This window comes from Hylaeus anthracinus, unplaced genomic scaffold, assembly GCF_026225885.1.
Source record: "Hylaeus anthracinus isolate JK02 unplaced genomic scaffold, UHH_iyHylAnth1.0_haploid 12002, whole genome shotgun sequence".
Taxonomy (NCBI): domain Eukaryota; kingdom Metazoa; phylum Arthropoda; class Insecta; order Hymenoptera; family Colletidae; genus Hylaeus; species Hylaeus anthracinus.
In genome coordinates, this window is record NW_026534349.1 from 6007062 (window position 1) to 6024651 (window position 17590).

The following is a 17590-nucleotide window of genomic DNA, read 5'->3' on the forward strand; positions in this document are numbered from 1 at the left end:
CATAATGTTTATGGTTAAATTTCAATCAGAATGAGAAATACAAGTAGTATGAAAATTCGAATGTATTTATTTTAATAGAAGTTGATTAATTGTAACAACATTTGTATTTTTATTGACTATCATAGCAGTGAACATGACCAGCATACTTAACAATACTGTATGTACTACATGTAGTTCTAATTCTACATTTTTATCACAATGGTTGTCAGAATGGTTGTCGCTATAATCATCATATTTCATATAAGAAATCATACAGATTTATTTATAAAACTCATTAAAATATTGGTATAATAAATAATCATTCGTAACAGATGGCTGTTTGTCTTAATTACAATTCATCCATGTTCCCTGATTGTGTCAAAAGTAACAATTTTTCAATGTCTGAACATAACTTTTCTATTTCACCAGGTGCTGCATACTCTGCACTTAAAATAGCATTTGCCACTGCTATAGTTTCATGGATAGTCCTTGCTTTCACCCATACTCTACCATTCATTCCAGCTGCTACCTCAAATGCCTGACTGTGTGCCAATTTTTTAAACAATGGAGAAGTAGGATTCAATATTTTTCTAATGAGGCTCAGAGAACAGGTAAAGAGCATACCATCGGAACTCAAAGCACCTAAATTCTTTTCTTTACCATGCGAATCTACGCACACAAGTTCCGGTTCCATGTCTTTGCTTGCAACTAAAAGCTTTGCAAACACAAGGTCACCAACTTGTATATCAGGACGGTTCTTTTTAGTAGCCCCTTCAAATGCAAGATACGAAAGAGATGCTGGCTCACTAGCCCCTATATCTACTTTAAAAATATCGCTACCTTTCTGTATCACTATACCAACTACATTTTCTCCACGACTTGGTACGTATCTACAAATTATAAATATTTATTATTTAAATGCTGCTGGATATAGGTATTGGTAAAAAGTACATTTTTAGATGAAATTTAGGTACCGCTTCTGATAACTATCAACATAGTATACAGCTGGATCTCTTTTCTTCAGTACACCTGCTTTAAACGCAAAAACTGTATCAGTTTCGCGACGAAGTCCGGGTCCCAGAATGATTGTTTCTTTCTTCTTAATCTCTGTGATATCCTTCACAGTATCTCCAGGCATTATTACATCTCCCAAGTTGACTTCCATTTTTTTCAAAGGATAAATAATTTCTTTCTCGAGTTGAATAAATTTATTATTGTTTACAAATACATAGCATTCATCGATACGTTTCACAATGCGTATCCACAGCATCAGTCAAAAACATTTATCATTTCATAATTGAATTATTATACATGTACATATTGCAAACATAGCTTTCTTTGGTTACATTATGCCACCACGTGCGTTTCGTCGTGATAAATTGAATGTAATTGATTGTCAGCTAGCTTCTCGCGCGTCTATTTGAAAACTAAACACGATTGCGCTGTACAATTTTCATTAATTGATGCAGTCTCAATCGCATATGCTCATTTCTCAAATTTTAATTAAACCCAGTTGGCGATTAAATATAAGATAACAGTGCCAAATTTAAGGTAACCTATTTATATGAATATTTATTTATTGCAGTAATAATTATCGACCCTTTAGTGGCGCCATCGGTGGCAAAACGCCCAAGTTTGTGAAGGCCACTATCTGAAGGGTTGATAATTACTATAGCATTAAATAAATACTCGTAAAAATGATAAATTTAACATATTTAATAATATATTGTAGCGCTATAAAGGAAGGAATCGTATGCTCTATTTGTTTATGAAAAATAAAAAGTAATTAATCGAAATTTTTTCTTTAAAGATTCAAAATTAGTTCGTTTATTTGACCGCGAGATGGCGATACTAGTTTTTGGTCTATGAAACGAAACACAAGGTGGCCTTTCTAGATGCACCTATTGTTGCCGCGGGAATCGATCACTGATGTAACTAGCAACTCTAGGTTCCGTGTAATCAATTTTGGAAAATAATTAGGAGGATTCGTTACATTCATAGTTTGTTATACGACTAGATTTAAGAAATAACGTGTACAGTTAAAAAAGCAGTCAGACACGAACTATTACTGTATTTGTTTCTATTTATTATACATTTAGAAAATCGTGGACCACTCGAATTTCACTTTGTAGACGTTGTACAACCTTAGTTACGCTACTGGAGCCGATTATGGAGCGGATAATGCAATTTTCGCAATCCCACGCTTATGGGAAACAGTGGCGCCACCACACGGCGTGTCGCGAGGCTGTCGCGTGAAACGGTAACGCCACGGAAATTGTAGTGCTCGTTGTGTTTTTTTCACTGATCAATTTTATTCTGAATCAAATCGAGAGATCGACAGTTCCGTGGATGGCACAGCGAGATCGTCGAGGGTGTTACTAATGCAAAGGTAACGTTCCATCGTATCGTGAAATCTACCCCACGCAAGATTTGCGCAGCACTCGCCGGATCGATAATTGATTTGCGTGCATTCTATTCTAACCTTCCCGCTCCCTCCTAAGTTATTAGTTCAATCACGTCATATTGTCGATCGATTCGTCGCTATTTAGTTGCGATTTGATGTTAGCTATTTCGTGCAATTCTATTACTTTGTTACGGAGTTACGATAGGCTGTATCTTTATTCAGGTTTTTAAATTTAACCAGTACTGTTGTTATGCACTTACTGTCACTCATTGTCGTGGTACTCGTTTAACTCGTGTTATGTATTCAGACGTGCCTTCGATTCTTGTTGTTGTAAAATTCTATGAACAGTTATACATAATATCGATCTAACAGACGTTGTCTTCAAATTATGCGAGGCCAAAGTTGAATTGCTATGTAAATATCATTTATATATATGCCTGCTTTTGAATATCGACATTGGTCTGTTTTCTTTTAACTGTATTTTTGATAACTTGTTGTATTTTGTGTTTACAGGTGTGATACAAGATGTACAATGGTATTGGATTACAGACGCCACGTGGTTCTGGAACCAATGGACACGTCCAAAGGAATTGGGCAATTGTACGCAAAACAAAAGAAAAAGTTACTTATAAAACAGACGAAGGGAAATTAGATCAGCTTAATAAACAACCTAACAAGGAAATCTTAGATCATGTCAGAAAAAGAAAGGTCGAAGTTAAATGTGCAGAATTTGCAGATATCTTGGAGGAGCAAGGGTAAGCATATTTTTGATAACAAAGTACTAAATTTTCTTAAAATGTAACACATATATCGAGGATACAGCTTTGTTGAACCCTTGAACCTAATACTAAATGAGATTCGAAGCTACAATTGGATTTAGCTTATCTTTGGCTTCAATGCATTCTTCCCATGTAGAACAGTCTCTTCATAGGTTGTCATCTACAATGCAACTAATACTAGGATACTTGTTTACTTGGACGTTTATTGTGTTTTATAGATTCACCACAGAAGAGGTAAAAAAGAAAGTAGAATCATACAGATCTATGTTGATGGGAAGCGACGCCAAACCATCGGTACCTCGAGACGAATTTGGCCGTGTTAAGTAAGTATATCTTCTCTTTTTTATTTATCATTGTTCCCACTGTAGGATACCCGTGTACCTAAGACAACATTATTCAAGTAAACCGAACAAAAAGAATCACATTTAAACGAAACATATAGCATCTAACATACAAATTATTTCGTAATAATAAATTGTATGTACAATATAGCTCCTTTCTCAAGCATGTAAACAGCATGAAAACTCTAGCATTCCAGTGTAGTAGCCGTATGTAGTACATATGTGATACGAGACGACTAGTATGCGCTCGAGCTTTCCTTCTGAAAGATCCAGGGTTTTATTAATGTTTACTCAACGTCGCCAATCCTGGTCTCGGTTCGCCGGAACTTTCCCTCAAAGAAAATCTCGTTTCCAAGATCTCTAAAGTAAGGACGACACATTTTACTTGATACATCGAAATTCTTTGGTCAATTTCTGATCGTATTTTACAGATTTCCCTTGTTATGTTCGAATTGTTCGGTACATCAAAGCAAGATTTATCAAAAGATTCCAAGGTACTAGGAAAAACTTTTGTTTAGCTGTTCGTCTTACTTAATATTTAAATTATCCCGGTACGCTCGAAGATACCAAAGATCCGCGTGAAATAAAAATGATAGGGTCGTTGGAGGGATCTCGAGGCAAGAGTTTGTTAGTTTTCACGGGGGAGGATGGCGGTGTAAGTGCAATCTCCGAGCATCCGCGCCCCTTTCGCAACGCAGGTTCCCGCTAAGCCCAATATTATTGGAGGGTGGAGACTTTTAGGGGTGTTACGCGGCCGATATCGACGTACCCCATGGCGCCGGCGCTACCCACGAAAAGGGAGAGACACCGGGGGTGGCACGTAAAGAGAAACAGAGACGACGGAGGGGGACGAAGAGGAGGGAGTTTGTTCCAGCATCTCACTCGACTTTTCCGCCTCAGTGCGAGGATGGGCCGGCGTTGCGACGCTGCGCGTCGACGACTCCCGTCGGGTCCACGAATCGTCGGGAAATAAACGAGAGTGTCGAAAGGGAACGAGTAACGAGAGAACATGTAACGTTTACGTGATACGCTCGACTAAAAATCACAACAGTCTTCCACTAGCATCTAGTTAACGATATTAGTATTTTTAAGTAACCGTAAGCGACGAGTAATCGCGGTTAAGTGTAGCTCTAAGGTACCCGTAAGGTTCCTCTAGAAAAGAGGGTGTATATTACGATCGACGAGACCCCGATTTTCATTCGATTTACGCACGTGGGATATTGATATTTTCAAGAGACAGAGAGGCTCCACGATCGACCAAGGTAACGAGAAAGAGGATATTCCAGAGCTCCGTCGTCGCGCAAGAAGGATATCCGAAGATAATAGCAAGAAGAATCCACACGTGCCTCAGGTGGAAAGATCAGTAAGAGGTCAACTTTTCTATATAAATCCATGTGTCTCCAGGTCGAGCAATCGATGATAATATTAAGGAAAATATTATACTTTGTCGCCTGTATAACCAAGTGCGCTGCAAGGAGTACGACGATAGTGTGCCTGATCCGAAGTCTTCCTTAGTCTCAGTAAGCTAGAGTAAGAACACCGATATATTCCTATATTCTTCCACGAGCCATCAAGAGGTATATGCGTACATATATATGTCTACATAATATACATACATACGCTGTGTTAAATACATAGAGAATCCGCATTCAGAGAGAATTGTTCAACAGAGAGATTTATCGAGAATGTCTGCTCGTTGATGGAGCGGTTCCAAGTGTACGCGAGCGAAGGAGAGAAGGGAGAAACTTGCTTCATCGCTGATTACTCTTGGGAGAAACAATCGATGAACGGACTGTGAAGGGGACAAAAAAAAAAAAAAAAAAGAAAAAGAACAAGAGGAACCAGCGAGAAACGAAGCTGACGTTTTCATCATCGCTGCCGGATGATTGTTCTTGCGCCGGGACAACAGAAATTCCGAATTGCAGCGTCGGGCGCTGGGTGTAATCGGGGGAGGAAGCCATTACCTTCACTTCCATCCGTGCCGCTCCCCCCTACCGCTCTCCTAACTATCAAAGCTTCTCTCGAGAAGGGATTAAGCCGCGTCGGTACTACTTGCACACCGTGCAACCCGACCGAGCTCCTTAGCGTAAATTAACGCCCGATCGCGCTTAATGCTCGTCTAATTGGCCGGCCGTTAATTATTCAGGGGCACCGATTGTCTTCGAGCTCCCCCGTCGGCGCAACAAATTGGATGCTAAACGAAACCAGACGATTCGTTGGCGACGGGATTGGCGTACTCTACGTCGTCACAGGTACCGATGCGGAGCTTATAAACGGACGGAAGAATATTATATCGAAGACCAGCGACGAGGGACGGGACAAGATCGACAAGAGAAACGGAATCGACAGGGGCGAACTTTGATAGAGGAATCGATAAACGTTGTAATATCTGATTTCTGAACTGCACGATAAGAGAATCAAGGAAGCGACGAGCTTTCTTGTACGGTCGGGATCGTAGAATCGAGGAATGACTATGTCCGTGTCGGTGTCTCCGCTGAAACCGGCCCGCGGACGCGGTCCAGCCGACGGTCGCGCCTTCTTCGAGACACTGTGGCGAGGAAACTTTTTCCTGAACCGGCAGAAGGTGATCAAACGGTCCAGGAAACGCAAATTGCAAGCAGCGAATGGAAAGAAACGAGCACAGCTACAGATGCGACAGCATTGTTGTTGCTGTCAGCGCATACAACTCCACCTCCTTGCCGGACGGCGAAGCAACGTGCGCTCCGTCGTCAGGTGAATTTATTCAAGTTTCTTTTTTTTCACTGTACTTACCTTTCGACGTCATCTGAGATTCGCCCGAATCACGAGAAATTTTTGTTGGCAGTTGGATCGTATAGATCACCAGCTCCTGGGAAATTGGCATTTAATGATAAAATGATTCGTTACAGTAACGAGTTGAGAACTGAGCGCTTTGATGTCACGTGGCGAAGGTACGGGCCAAGTTTACCGACGAATCTGGGTTAACTCTCTCGGCGTTCGCGTTAGAAGGGTAACCGAAGGAATTGGATATCTCTAACCGCAGGTCATCGTCCCCACTTGTCCTAGAGGATATCTGATACATCCAATGACATCCACTTTGATATAAAGTATCATTGATCGATAATCACTTACGTCTTTGGTAATTCCACAAAGATATATCGATTCTTTATACAGTTTAAACGTTGACATTGTTTCCTAATCTTCTCTCGAAGATTTTCAATTCTTTGCTCTGCCCCTAATTGCTTTCAATGTTAACACTCGTTAGGAATTCCATGCATAAGAAACGACGCGATACTTAAAACATTTAAATTTTAGTAGGGAATCGATGGGATAACCGAGGGGATAGACGAGGATTAAAGAGGCAAACGACCTTCCTCCGTGTGCTAAGCTCAAGGGGTGACTCATACCGTTGACTCCCCAATCCCTTGTAAAAGGGAAACATTTCCGCGGAAACAACTGTTACCTTTTAAACCCCGTAATCTACCTAATTAACCGCTGCGTATCGAGCAACACAAGTCGATACACCTCTTCCCTAATCTTAGGGAAGAATTGGAGGATTCTCTATGTAAAAGTCAAGAGGTTCCAAATTTCACTAGTTTTTCGCACCATTAAAAAGTTACAAGATTTCACTTCCCTCGTGAGGGAAAAGCAGTTCGTATTCTGTCGAGGGTTGGAATAATTCCAAGGCATCCCCCAACGCGAGATACAAGTTGCAAAAAATTCGCCGAACAGAGGAATGGAGGTAGCTATAGATCCAAGGGTGAAAATAATATTTCACCGTTGACCCCGTGTAGGGGAGGGATGATTCGCAGGGAGCGAAAGCGGTTGGCTCCTCAATTTGAGCGTGTAGCGGGCGAGTGGCGCGAAAGGGATACCAGAAAAGAGAACAGCTGGATTGTATTGATCCGCGCTCGAGCGTTGGCGTAGGGGTGGCTCTCGACCGATCCCGGCCTCGCTTGCTGCTTTTCACTCGCGGGTGCAGAAGAGGGGTCGCCTCGATTTCTCCTCGTATAGTCCTCCAGTGTTATGTCACTGGCTTTGCCGCATTGTCCGCGTACCTTCTCGTCTAGCATCGTTGCGTCTGGTCCGAGGAGCGCCGCATCCAGCAGCAACCCTTAGGCGCCCCCCGTGCCCGGAACTCGCCTCTCCATGGATCGTCGCGAAATTCGAGCTCAGTGATCGACTCGAGCGCGACGATGACGGTGAAAATCTCGACCCGGTACGATATTCGCGCTCCAACGAATTTTCCTACCCTTATCCGTGCGCCGCCTCCATCCGGGGGAAACTGAAAGATGTCGAAATAGGTCATGGCGTCCTGCCACCCTCCGGTGTGCGTGCGTGTTTATTTTCGTCTACCTGTGACCGTTGATCCTCTGGCCCGAGTGCTCGAATACGTAGCTCAGAGAATCACGTGTTCCTGAGTTTGTGTGCTCGCATATGGTGCGCTGGATGCCATTTGTGCACCCTTAGGGCTTCCTTCGGTCGATCCTGATTAGAGTTGTAATTTTAATGCAACGTAAATTACCGGCGATGTTGTTGAAAATTACTATATAAATATAAGGTGTAGGGTATAAGTGCGTCAGGTAGGAATACTCAAAGGGACAGCGTAAGGGTGGTTAAAAGGGTGGAAGTTATATATTTTTAAAACAATCCTTGTTTGTAGAAGATATAAAAAGCTGGGAAATTAACCCGACGATTTCATCGATTTGTCTTCTGAGATTGAAAGAGACTGCATAGGGATAGATTAAAGGGTGGAGAAATTGCGTTTTTAATCCGTTGAATGCTACGGATATCTATGTGCATTCTGTTGAGAGTCTGTCGACTCGAGTGGATGTGAAAGTTGTGCTCTGAATCGAGCTTAATAATTATTGTTACAGCGTTCGAGAGACCCACCAAATTGCCGAGGCACAGCAAGAGAAAAATGCAAAGCTACGGGAGGCATTTGGCATATCAGAGTTCTTCGTGGAGGGAAGTAGCCTAGACCCTGAGAGGCACGCGCGCGAGGCAGAGGCGAGAGCTGCTGCTAGCAAAGTGTACGAACTGGTCAGGACCCCGAGTCCGGCTCCGGACACGACTTCTGCCCCAGAGAAGAAGAAACGAAAACGTTCCGGCAGCACGACCAAAAAGAAAAAGGGGAAGAAGCACAAGAAGGAAAGGTAAAAGACAACGTAACGGTGCACGGGTCGGTGGAGGCTGGATTCTGTGTTGTTGCTAATAATAAAGCGGATAATGGAGCGCCGGATAAACTGTAGTTGTGATATTGCTGCATTGTACTACGGTATATTGAAATTACACCATATATTGTATACTATAGCGTAGCAGTAGTACTGTGACGGTATACTACAGCTTACTATAGTATAGTAGCAACACAATTATACCTAACGTATTAGGTTGAGTGATAAATTAATTTCTTTGAAAGAATGACGATTGTCTTTATATCGAATTTTTGTACTACCTTTATATCAAGCAATCGCGAAAGCGAATGGTTAATAGACGCAAACTATTACCAGTAAGTGTATTTCGCTAAAGTATTTATTGTATCCTCACTACGGTGTTATCTGTTCACATTTATTAGTGAAAGTTTACATCCACTGCTCGTCGTTAGTGAATGTTGTAGAATATAAACATCCATGCGCAGCTATTTGTTACTCACTCTTAGCTTTCATGGTACGATTATTAGAAACTAGCAATAGCTTACATATCTAGCGAAAATGTGAACAAAGTTGTTACTCAATCTAATATACTATGTTGTATCGTAATACAATGTAGTGATACATGTACTACAGTTGAATGAATACGGAGCAGGAGCAGGTAATTGATTTATCTATGGAATACTGTTAGTAAGGTATACAAGAATCCAGGCTCCAAGACCGAACAAGCGTCCCCTTGTAGTAGTTCCTCTCCTCCCCCAGTTAATTATTCATTTACCGCAAGTCCACACACGTTCATTTGCTTACTACACACCTCTTGTCAGATACTGAATCATGACTCACCTACTATTTCATGTCCCATACACCTTTCTCTGTTTCAAACAGAACTGAGGAGGACTGAGTGCCTACCTAGTAGGCTCAGTAGGTAAGTGTGGTCGTCGCGTCTACTTTCCAAAGCACTCTCGAAAAGCATTATTATCTCTATATTGAGAAACAAAGACAATCGAGTTCGTCCATTGCCTTATGTTTGGGTATTCGTCTTATAGGCGCAGTCAGAGGTAAATGTTTGCTATGATCTGATTAACATGACGTCGAGCGAAACCTTTAACTTTACCTGTATACGATGATAGTATCATTATGTGATGGGCAAACATTTACTTAACAATTAAAAAAAAAAAAAAAAAAAAAAAAAAAGAGACAAAAATTGAACACGGGTTTTTTTAAAACAAATAACGTTAACCAATCTGACGCGTAAATCATGCATTTCTATCTTTGTTGTTGTTATCGATAAAGCTTGTTGTTAATGTCATCTCTCTATTTTTTTCTGACAAGTCCGTCCCTATCGATGGTTATCAAGGTAATGCTAATCCCATATTATATCAATACTCCTCATATTTTGTATACTTGTCTTTTGTAACATTTTGAAAGATGTGGTTTTACATACGTGCATTATCGTGACTGGTTAAACAGATGTCTCAAACGGTTATGAAAAACTAAATCTTTCAAATAAACGATTACGTAGTCGGTTTGTTAGCTATAGCCCAATATATTGTGACTTTCACCTGTATATGTATCGTTGTATTTGATATATATTTATTTCGTTTTTCTTTTTTTTTTTTCTTTTTTTTCTTAATTACTTAATTCACTTGGGATTGCAGTGAAAGAAAGAGGCAGTTGTCTTAGTTCTGTTTAATATCGATAAACATTAAAAGTCTACACACTGCATTTCCTATACATATACATGTATGTATAAGTTAGTTTCCATCTTTTGACTTTAAAACCTTGTCCCGATGCTGAAATAGTTCGGTGCAAACTTTTCATCAGAGAATACGCGTTCTCAGTTACTTTCAAATATTTATTCATTTCTTTGATCGAGCTCATTAAAAGCAGGTAGCTTGTATCATTAGAACAAAGTATTTGTTTCACACACGGATACATTGTACTACAGCTTTCTTTATTGTCAGCACAAGGTATGCACTTGTCGACAGGAAGACGCCCACTGCAAGATTTAAAAACTAAAATATTATTAAAACAACAAATTAAAACTTCGCACGGCGTAACTATTAGAATAACAACGAACGTATTTCCTAGGTCGGAATCTCCAAAGGCTAGTAAGAAAAAAGATAAGTCTAAAAAGAAGAAGAAGGACAAGAAACACAAAAAGACTGAGGCTAGTTCCTCTGATAGTGATTCCAGCGAAGCTTCAGACGATAGCAGGTAATCCCATACCTGACAATTTTTATCGAACCATTATAATCGTTCACCTACTTTAAAGTTACGTAATTACGTGTTGCTTAGCTCTTCCGAGACCGAATCAAAGAAGAAACGGAAAAAGAAGAAGAAGAAGTCCAAGGCAGAGGCAAAAGAAAAACATGAGGTAGGAAAAGTATTGCGAAGGAAACAGATATGAAATTTCTATCTTCCTGTCTCTTTCTATACATCTACATATTTATAACTATATATATATATATATATATATCCATATATACCTTAGCACGTGAAGCAGGAGCATGTGACATCTACTTTGGGTTTATTTTTCCCTTGATTAGTTGTCAATTAACATTGGATTATCAAAAATTTGTGTTGCTGCCTATCTTTGAATAAGCATGATTCATTGCTTGTTTTTGTAAAGATTTTTATCTGATTTCAAGTTAACAGTCATTATTTCAAAAGTGTAAATCTCAGTATTGTTTGTAATTATCAGCGCCATTTGACAGGATATATTCCCTGAGTGAGTACCAGATATGCCGCTACTCAATGTAATAATAATTTGTGATTTATATTCGTACAAACTTGCGATTGTTGTTGCCTTTCACTCGTTTTGTGTCAAGCACCATCACATTTACGAGAAAGTAATAATAGGAGACTGCTTGTTCTTTGACATAGGTGCAATGCGAAAAAAAAAAAAGGAAATAAGATTAGTCCATATAATACTCACGTATTAGCTTGCGAACTCTTTTTTCTCGATGTTTATTTTTTATTAACATCTTACGATTTTCAGCCTGAACATTGTGTACAATTTAAATTAATCCGTCGAATACATTTGTACTAGAGCGAATGAGCACTCTCCAGAAAGTTTTTGACGAATTGCGATATCTTTTTTTTATCCTACTGACAAGTACATATGCATGATTGGTGTTCATTAGCTAATGTTGTCTAACTTAGTAATCTGTACTGTTTTTCTTTTAGAAGAAAAAAGTAGCTGCCAAGAGGAAGCATCAGTCATCCGAGAGCTCCTCGGACAGGTATGTTCACTTCGTCTCGTGAACTTTACTTTAATGAAGATATGATACGCTACATACGTTAATTAAACTTACAGCTCCCCAGAAAGGCCGAGGAAGTCTGCAAAGTCTGACAAAATAGTGGAGAAAACAAAATCTGACGAGGGAGACACTACGCCAAAAGAGCCTCGGCCAAATCGATCACCAAAGAAACAAGAGAAAACTCGAAATGAAACTCCACCTCCTAAAAAGAAAGATTCTCCAATCAAAAAAGTTGTTCCGGAGAAAAGGGATAAATCACCGGTTGCACACAAAAGTCCTCCGCCACGGCGACATAGATCTCCGTCGAGAAGCAGAATCGATAGAGGAAGGTCTCCTAGAAGATATTCGAGGTCACGGCGAGTCAGCCCTTCGCCTAGAAGAAGGAGATTCTCAAGGTCTCCTAGAAGATACAACAGATACTCTGTGTCTAGAAGCAGGAGTCGATCGAGGTATGATCGTTACGGATCACGGCGCAGGTTATCACCGTTACCTAGGCGCAGGAGATCTGATTCTCGAAGAAGATCAAGATCACCCAGGAGGCAGAGGGACAGACGAGAAAGATCGAGGGAGCGCCGTAGAAGCCGCAGCAGGACGAGAAGTAGATCTAGACGATCCACCTTGAGCTACTCCCCCGTGAGGAAGAATCCGGAACGATACAAGCACATATTGGAAGACAAGAAGAAACGAGATCAAAAGAAACCTCAGGACGTTAAACGAAAGTCTCGATCGTCTTCTAGGACTAGAAAGATTCAGGCGATCACTCCGAGGGTCAGATTGCGATCTTCTAGCGAAGACGAGACTGACATGGCAGACGATGAACCGAAACCTGAAGACGAAGAAAGGCTGAGGGAACTGTGCACTTTGAAACGTTTACAGAGTGGATTGGCTGCGAAAGCTAGAGAAAGCCTGGGGAAGAAAGTAATTAGCCCTGTAAAGGTCAAGTTAGAGAAGAAAGAAGATAGCGTACTTGATATTGCATTACCAAACGATCCACCAAAAATGATCCAAAACATTGTTTGTCCTGTTCAGGAGATGTCTAAGTCAAACTCACCTATATCGCACCTACCTGCTATTCAGTCGCCAGTATCGAGCAGATCACCTTCGCCTGCGTTACCATTGACTCGAGAAGAGGCAGCCATAAAGATACGATCGCCCAGCGAATCACCTCCCCCGTTACCACCGACTTTAAACAAAGTAAACTGTAGATCACCAATTCTAGCAATCAAGACGAATCATTGTTCCAAGTCTCCGAGTACCTCCAAGAATTCTCCAGTAATGTTAAGGAAACAATCATCGGAGTCGTCCTCGCATTCACCACCGATCTCTCACAAGGATGCGCCCATGAAATTGCGTTCTCCGAGCGAATCGCCACCTCCTCCTATACCAAGTACCGCGAACAAGTCGAAACAGTCTACTTCTCCAACCACGTCGAAGAAGAGTTCGCCATCTTCTAGAAAGCACTCTCCGAGGCACAAGTCCTATTCAAGATCACGCTCCAGGTCCTACACAAGATCGGTATCGTTGGAGAAAAGGTCTTCCCGATCGCCTAGACGACGGTCTTCGAGATCACCGTCCAGAGACAAGAAATTACGTTCACCGTCAAGAAGCAAAAAGTCGGCATCTCCTAGGCATAGATCTCCCACGTCTCCAGCCAGATCCAAGAAGTCACCGAAATCCCCAGCGAGAACCAAAAGATTGAGCAGGTCGAGGTCTTCCTCAGAATCGAAACGGTCCGTGTCCAGGTCGCCGTCACGCTCGAAGAAGTCTCCATCTCATTCGCCAGCGAAATCAAGATCCAGAAGCAGAACGAGGTCGTTGTCGAAAAGGTCCAGGAGCCGATCGTTGTCGAAAAAATCGAGGAGCCGTTCTCTGTCGAAGAAGTCGAGGAGCCGATCTTTGTCGAAGAAGTCGCGCAGTCGTTCGTTGTCGAAGAAGTCGAGAAGTCGGTCACTGTCGAAGAAGTCCAGGAGTCGTTCACGGTCGGTGTCCAGGATATCGCGCGAAAAAGAGAAGAGAAGTCGCTCCAGGAGCAGTTCGCGTTCTTCTTTAAGGTAAATAGGTTTAGTAGTCTTTGGTAATGGAGAATGCTGTTTCGTGCTACTTTTATGAAAGATACAGAGTGGAGGGTTCAATGCAAATCATTCGATACGTGATGGTCATTCGAATGATCTACCTTGAATATCTCCCTCTGTGTAAGATATGTTGAAACGTTTTAACGTGAAACATTGTTTTCTTACCTCTAGTTCAAGGCACAGTCGTAGAAGTTTCTCTAGCTCCTCGCGATCATCGAGTAGCGCTTCTAGCAGGTCCTCTCGTTCAACATCTAGCAGTTCAGCTTCTAGCAGATCTCGTTCTCCGTCGATACCACGGCGTCATGGTTCACCCAGTTTCCTAGACAGACGCCGTATCACAAGGTAGGTACACTGATCAGTAGTTTCAATGACGTAGCAGCAGATTTTTTACAGCGCACCAAATTTTGTAGGCCCACTGCATCAGTCGTAGAAATGTTTATCTTTCAACCTAACCTTTTTTTTTGCGTTTTCATTTTATTTTTCGTCATTGATGTGCCTTTCGCGAGATCGTTATAAAAACTTCGGTTAAACCTGCAGGCATAAAATGACGATATCGATAAGTTTTATCATTCTTGATTTCTGTATTTGATTATTCTAATGCCATTTTGTGTTGTGTCCTACAGGGACAGATCGAGGGACAGGCATAGAAGATAAAGTTACGGCTTCGCACAGATGTTTCTATTACTTTCCTACGGTTCATGTAGTAGTAAACACAATGAATATCGAATTTCGTCTCTTTCCTTATGATTAAATAGCAGACAGGAGATAAGCAGTTTAATTCTGCTGATGCGAATATTAGTTTATAGTAATCAATAAGTGTAACGGATCCTGTTGTTTTATTATCATTTTGTGAACGTTATGATTATATTGCGAGTTTATCAGTATAACTTCATAAATTTTTTAAGGGACTATTTTAGGCTTTATATAAATTCCCAATCTGTAAACGGTATGTTCACTCAGCGAGACCCGGTATTACTTCACTTTTGTCGAGTAAACGTATTTACTTAGTCGCATCGATACACGAATTTCGTTTCGAATCAATCAAGTATACTTACGTTTGTATGATTTCTCCCGTCTTTTTTCCTTTCTTTTTATTTGTATCTAATTGCTTATCAAACGATCTACAAACATGTAGATGTAGCATGCGTGTATTTCCCATATAAATTATTGTAAATTGAACATTTACAGTAGAGATTCTCTTTTATTTTATGTCGAACGCAAATAAAATGTATTTACCGCTATAAAGCAAGCCTGTTTCCTTAGTTCATTATTTCTTTTGTTGTGATTTGTGAATCGTTTTTGGCCCACTGCCTTCCATGATAAACATTAGACTAAGGTAAGTGACACATTTTTATTTTGCATGTTGTTGTTTTTCGTTGCATCGCACGGTTTATTTTGCACGCTCCTTTACTCATACCGTAACATTGTCAATATTAATAATATAGACTAATTCATGCGTTCTAATATTGATTCTATAATAATAATAATAATATGTTAATTCATCCAACAGTTCTTCACAATTAACATTCCCATGTACTTATCTGAATTTAAACAAATATCTTTTTATTGCTACATCTAAATATCACTGTTTTGTTGTCACAATATTGATGGCGATTAATTTTAGCGCCAGGAAGCGACCAATTCCATATCACCGACCTACTCCGACACCACCTTCGTCACCGAGTAGCTCAGATAGCAGCAGACATAGTAATTGGTCAAGTCCAAGTCATCGATCAAGTTGTTCCCCAAGTCGGAGTCCATCCTACACGCGTTGAAGTAATCAAGCGGATCCCTAAAGACACTTAACGTTCCTTTTATGTCTCAGATTTGAAATGGTGCGGATCACCAAGATTCTCTGATGCTTTTTCTAACAGCCCTACATTTACGCAAATCGTGTTTGTGATGTTGAACATTCCTGTGACAGATTTTGGATAAATTTTAAGTATTTTCGTTCGTATTGATACGAAAGGAAGACACCATTCTAAGTTTGGTGCATGATCTTTATGTCTTTGTCAAGTCTTAATACGAATTTACACCTTTGATCTCATGATTTAATAATACTCTTCGATGGTGATTGACCATTATGCCATTAGTTCCGATACATACGCCAATCGGAGTAATTTATTTCTAGTCTCGACTAACAACAATATTATTTCTCGAACACCATTTTCATTTCAATTAAGTAGTAAAAGTTAATGAGATTTCATTGTAGGTAAAATGTATTTTATAATTGATTGTTAGAACAAATTGATCAAACGACAGGAAACTGTGAATGACAATTTTAGTCAATTACTTATTCTATAATTTTCTGAATTCAAATGAGATTTCGAAGATATTCGTGCAAGAGTATCCAAAGAAGATATTTTAATAATAGGAATAACATCTTGGCAACATTTTGTAATATGATAATTCTTGAAAGGATATTATTGCCATAATTTGTGTTATTTCTCAACTATTTCGAGAATTTTAAGTCTCCGTGTGATGTTGTTCTTTACAAACTTATCTTCATCCAAGTACTTAAGCAATAAGGAGGCGACGATGATTATAAGCATTATTAACTATGTTGGTTGCAACTTCATAAGATCTCGCATTATTATTCAGTAGCTATTCTATTAGTTAAATTATTCATTTAAAACTACGATAGTAGTTCTACATTTACGTGATTAGTTAATCATGTAATTGTTTGTTATACAAACACCAGCTAGGCAAATTTTAGACATTCCATCAATCGTTAAAATACTAACATTCTTTGAATTTATCTATCAATTTCCCAAGGGATTAGTAACTGATATTTTAGTGCAATGTTCTAACCTGTTCCTTTTGTACATAGATATTACTATACATAATGCAACTTAGCACTTGCTCATTTTGCTTTTCAGTCTACATACTCAATGTTTATAAAATTGTACCTTTTATTTATATATTTATTTATTTATTTATTTCTATCTTAACTTGCTAGTCATTGATCAACTTCGAAGGCAAGAAAAAAGTATAAAGGTGATGTTATACTTTTAAACTTTCCTTTACTTGCAATACTCACTATATCTAAATGCTAGTCAGAAAATTACTTTCTTGGCTGTAAAGCCAGGCAGCGTACCAAAAGACATAATTAGACTAGTCCTGATTATTCGAAGTTAAGTCTTGAAGATGTATGTATAGGGTTAAAAGTCATATTTGGAAAGTCTACGTTGTTTATAATTAGGAAGGAAAACTACGTAGAATTAGCTATTGCATAACGACTGAGTCAGTTTTATTGAAAAGAATTGTCAACTGCTATGGTGTTGCAATATTGACACTTCATTGATGCATATCTATAAAAACAAACTGAAACATAAATATACACTACTTACTGCAAAAAAATTATTTTATAGAATTAGTATGGAAAAAAGTGAGATTTATTTATATGACCATGGAAAAGTAAAACTTGTTAAATTTTGCTCACCATGGCTCTTGACATAATATTTATTATTCATAATTTACAGTCATCGAATGTTACCATTGTTGAAATGGAAGAAATTCTGATTATATCTGTAATATACTCTGTATTGTTGTTGTGTGATTAAATCGAAAAGCTTAACAAATTAAGTATTCTTTTCCCAAAATCGTTTATAGGATTATTTATC

At 39.5% G+C, this 17590-nt stretch overlaps 2 protein-coding genes across 6 annotated transcripts; one reads left to right on the forward strand and one right to left on the reverse strand.

The window, feature by feature from the left end:
• Positions 1-49: 49 nt before the first annotated feature.
• Positions 50-1494, reverse strand: LOC128891775 (exosome complex component RRP40). The gene is made up of 2 exons (XM_054151557.1): positions 954-1494; positions 50-869 (listed from the first exon to the last, which is right to left on the reverse strand). The coding sequence occupies exons 1-2, from the start codon at positions 1247-1249 to the stop codon at positions 329-331; spliced, it is 837 nt and encodes a 278-aa protein (XP_054007532.1). The 5' UTR covers positions 1250-1494; the 3' UTR covers positions 50-328.
• A 716-nt stretch (positions 1495-2210) lies between these two features.
• On the forward strand, positions 2211-17547 carry LOC128891760 (serine/arginine repetitive matrix protein 2). Of its 5 annotated transcripts, none has more exons than XM_054151524.1 (10): positions 2211-2368; positions 2897-3138; positions 3381-3485; positions 8360-8638; positions 10724-10849; positions 10931-11009; positions 11822-11877; positions 11952-13946; positions 14139-14309; positions 15592-17547. In XM_054151524.1, the coding sequence occupies exons 2-10, from the start codon at positions 2909-2911 to the stop codon at positions 15740-15742; spliced, it is 3192 nt and encodes a 1063-aa protein (XP_054007499.1). In that variant the 5' UTR covers positions 2211-2368; positions 2897-2908; the 3' UTR covers positions 15743-17547. The 5 variants fall into 5 exon arrangements, with proteins under 5 accessions (XP_054007499.1, XP_054007502.1, XP_054007500.1 ...); XM_054151527.1 differs by lacking the exon at positions 15592-17547 and adding an exon at positions 14591-15212; XM_054151525.1 differs by lacking the exon at positions 2211-2368 and adding an exon at positions 2516-2797.
• Positions 17548-17590: the final 43 nt, after the last annotated feature.

Coding starts and splice junctions, on each gene's coding strand:
- LOC128891775 (XM_054151557.1), bottom strand. CDS start 1,249: ATGCTGTGGATACGCATTGTGAAACGTATCGATGAATGCTATGTATTT. Junction 870..953: donor GTTGATAGTTATCAGAAGCG/GTACCTAAATTT, acceptor TATAATTTGTAG/ATACGTACCAAGTCGTGGAG.
- LOC128891760 (XM_054151524.1), top strand. CDS start 2,909: ATGTACAATGGTATTGGATTACAGACGCCACGTGGTTCTGGAACCAAT. Junction 3,139..3,380: donor GATATCTTGGAGGAGCAAGG/GTAAGCATATTT, acceptor TGTGTTTTATAG/ATTCACCACAGAAGAGGTAA. Junction 3,486..8,359: donor GACGAATTTGGCCGTGTTAA/GTAAGTATATCT, acceptor TTATTGTTACAG/CGTTCGAGAGACCCACCAAA.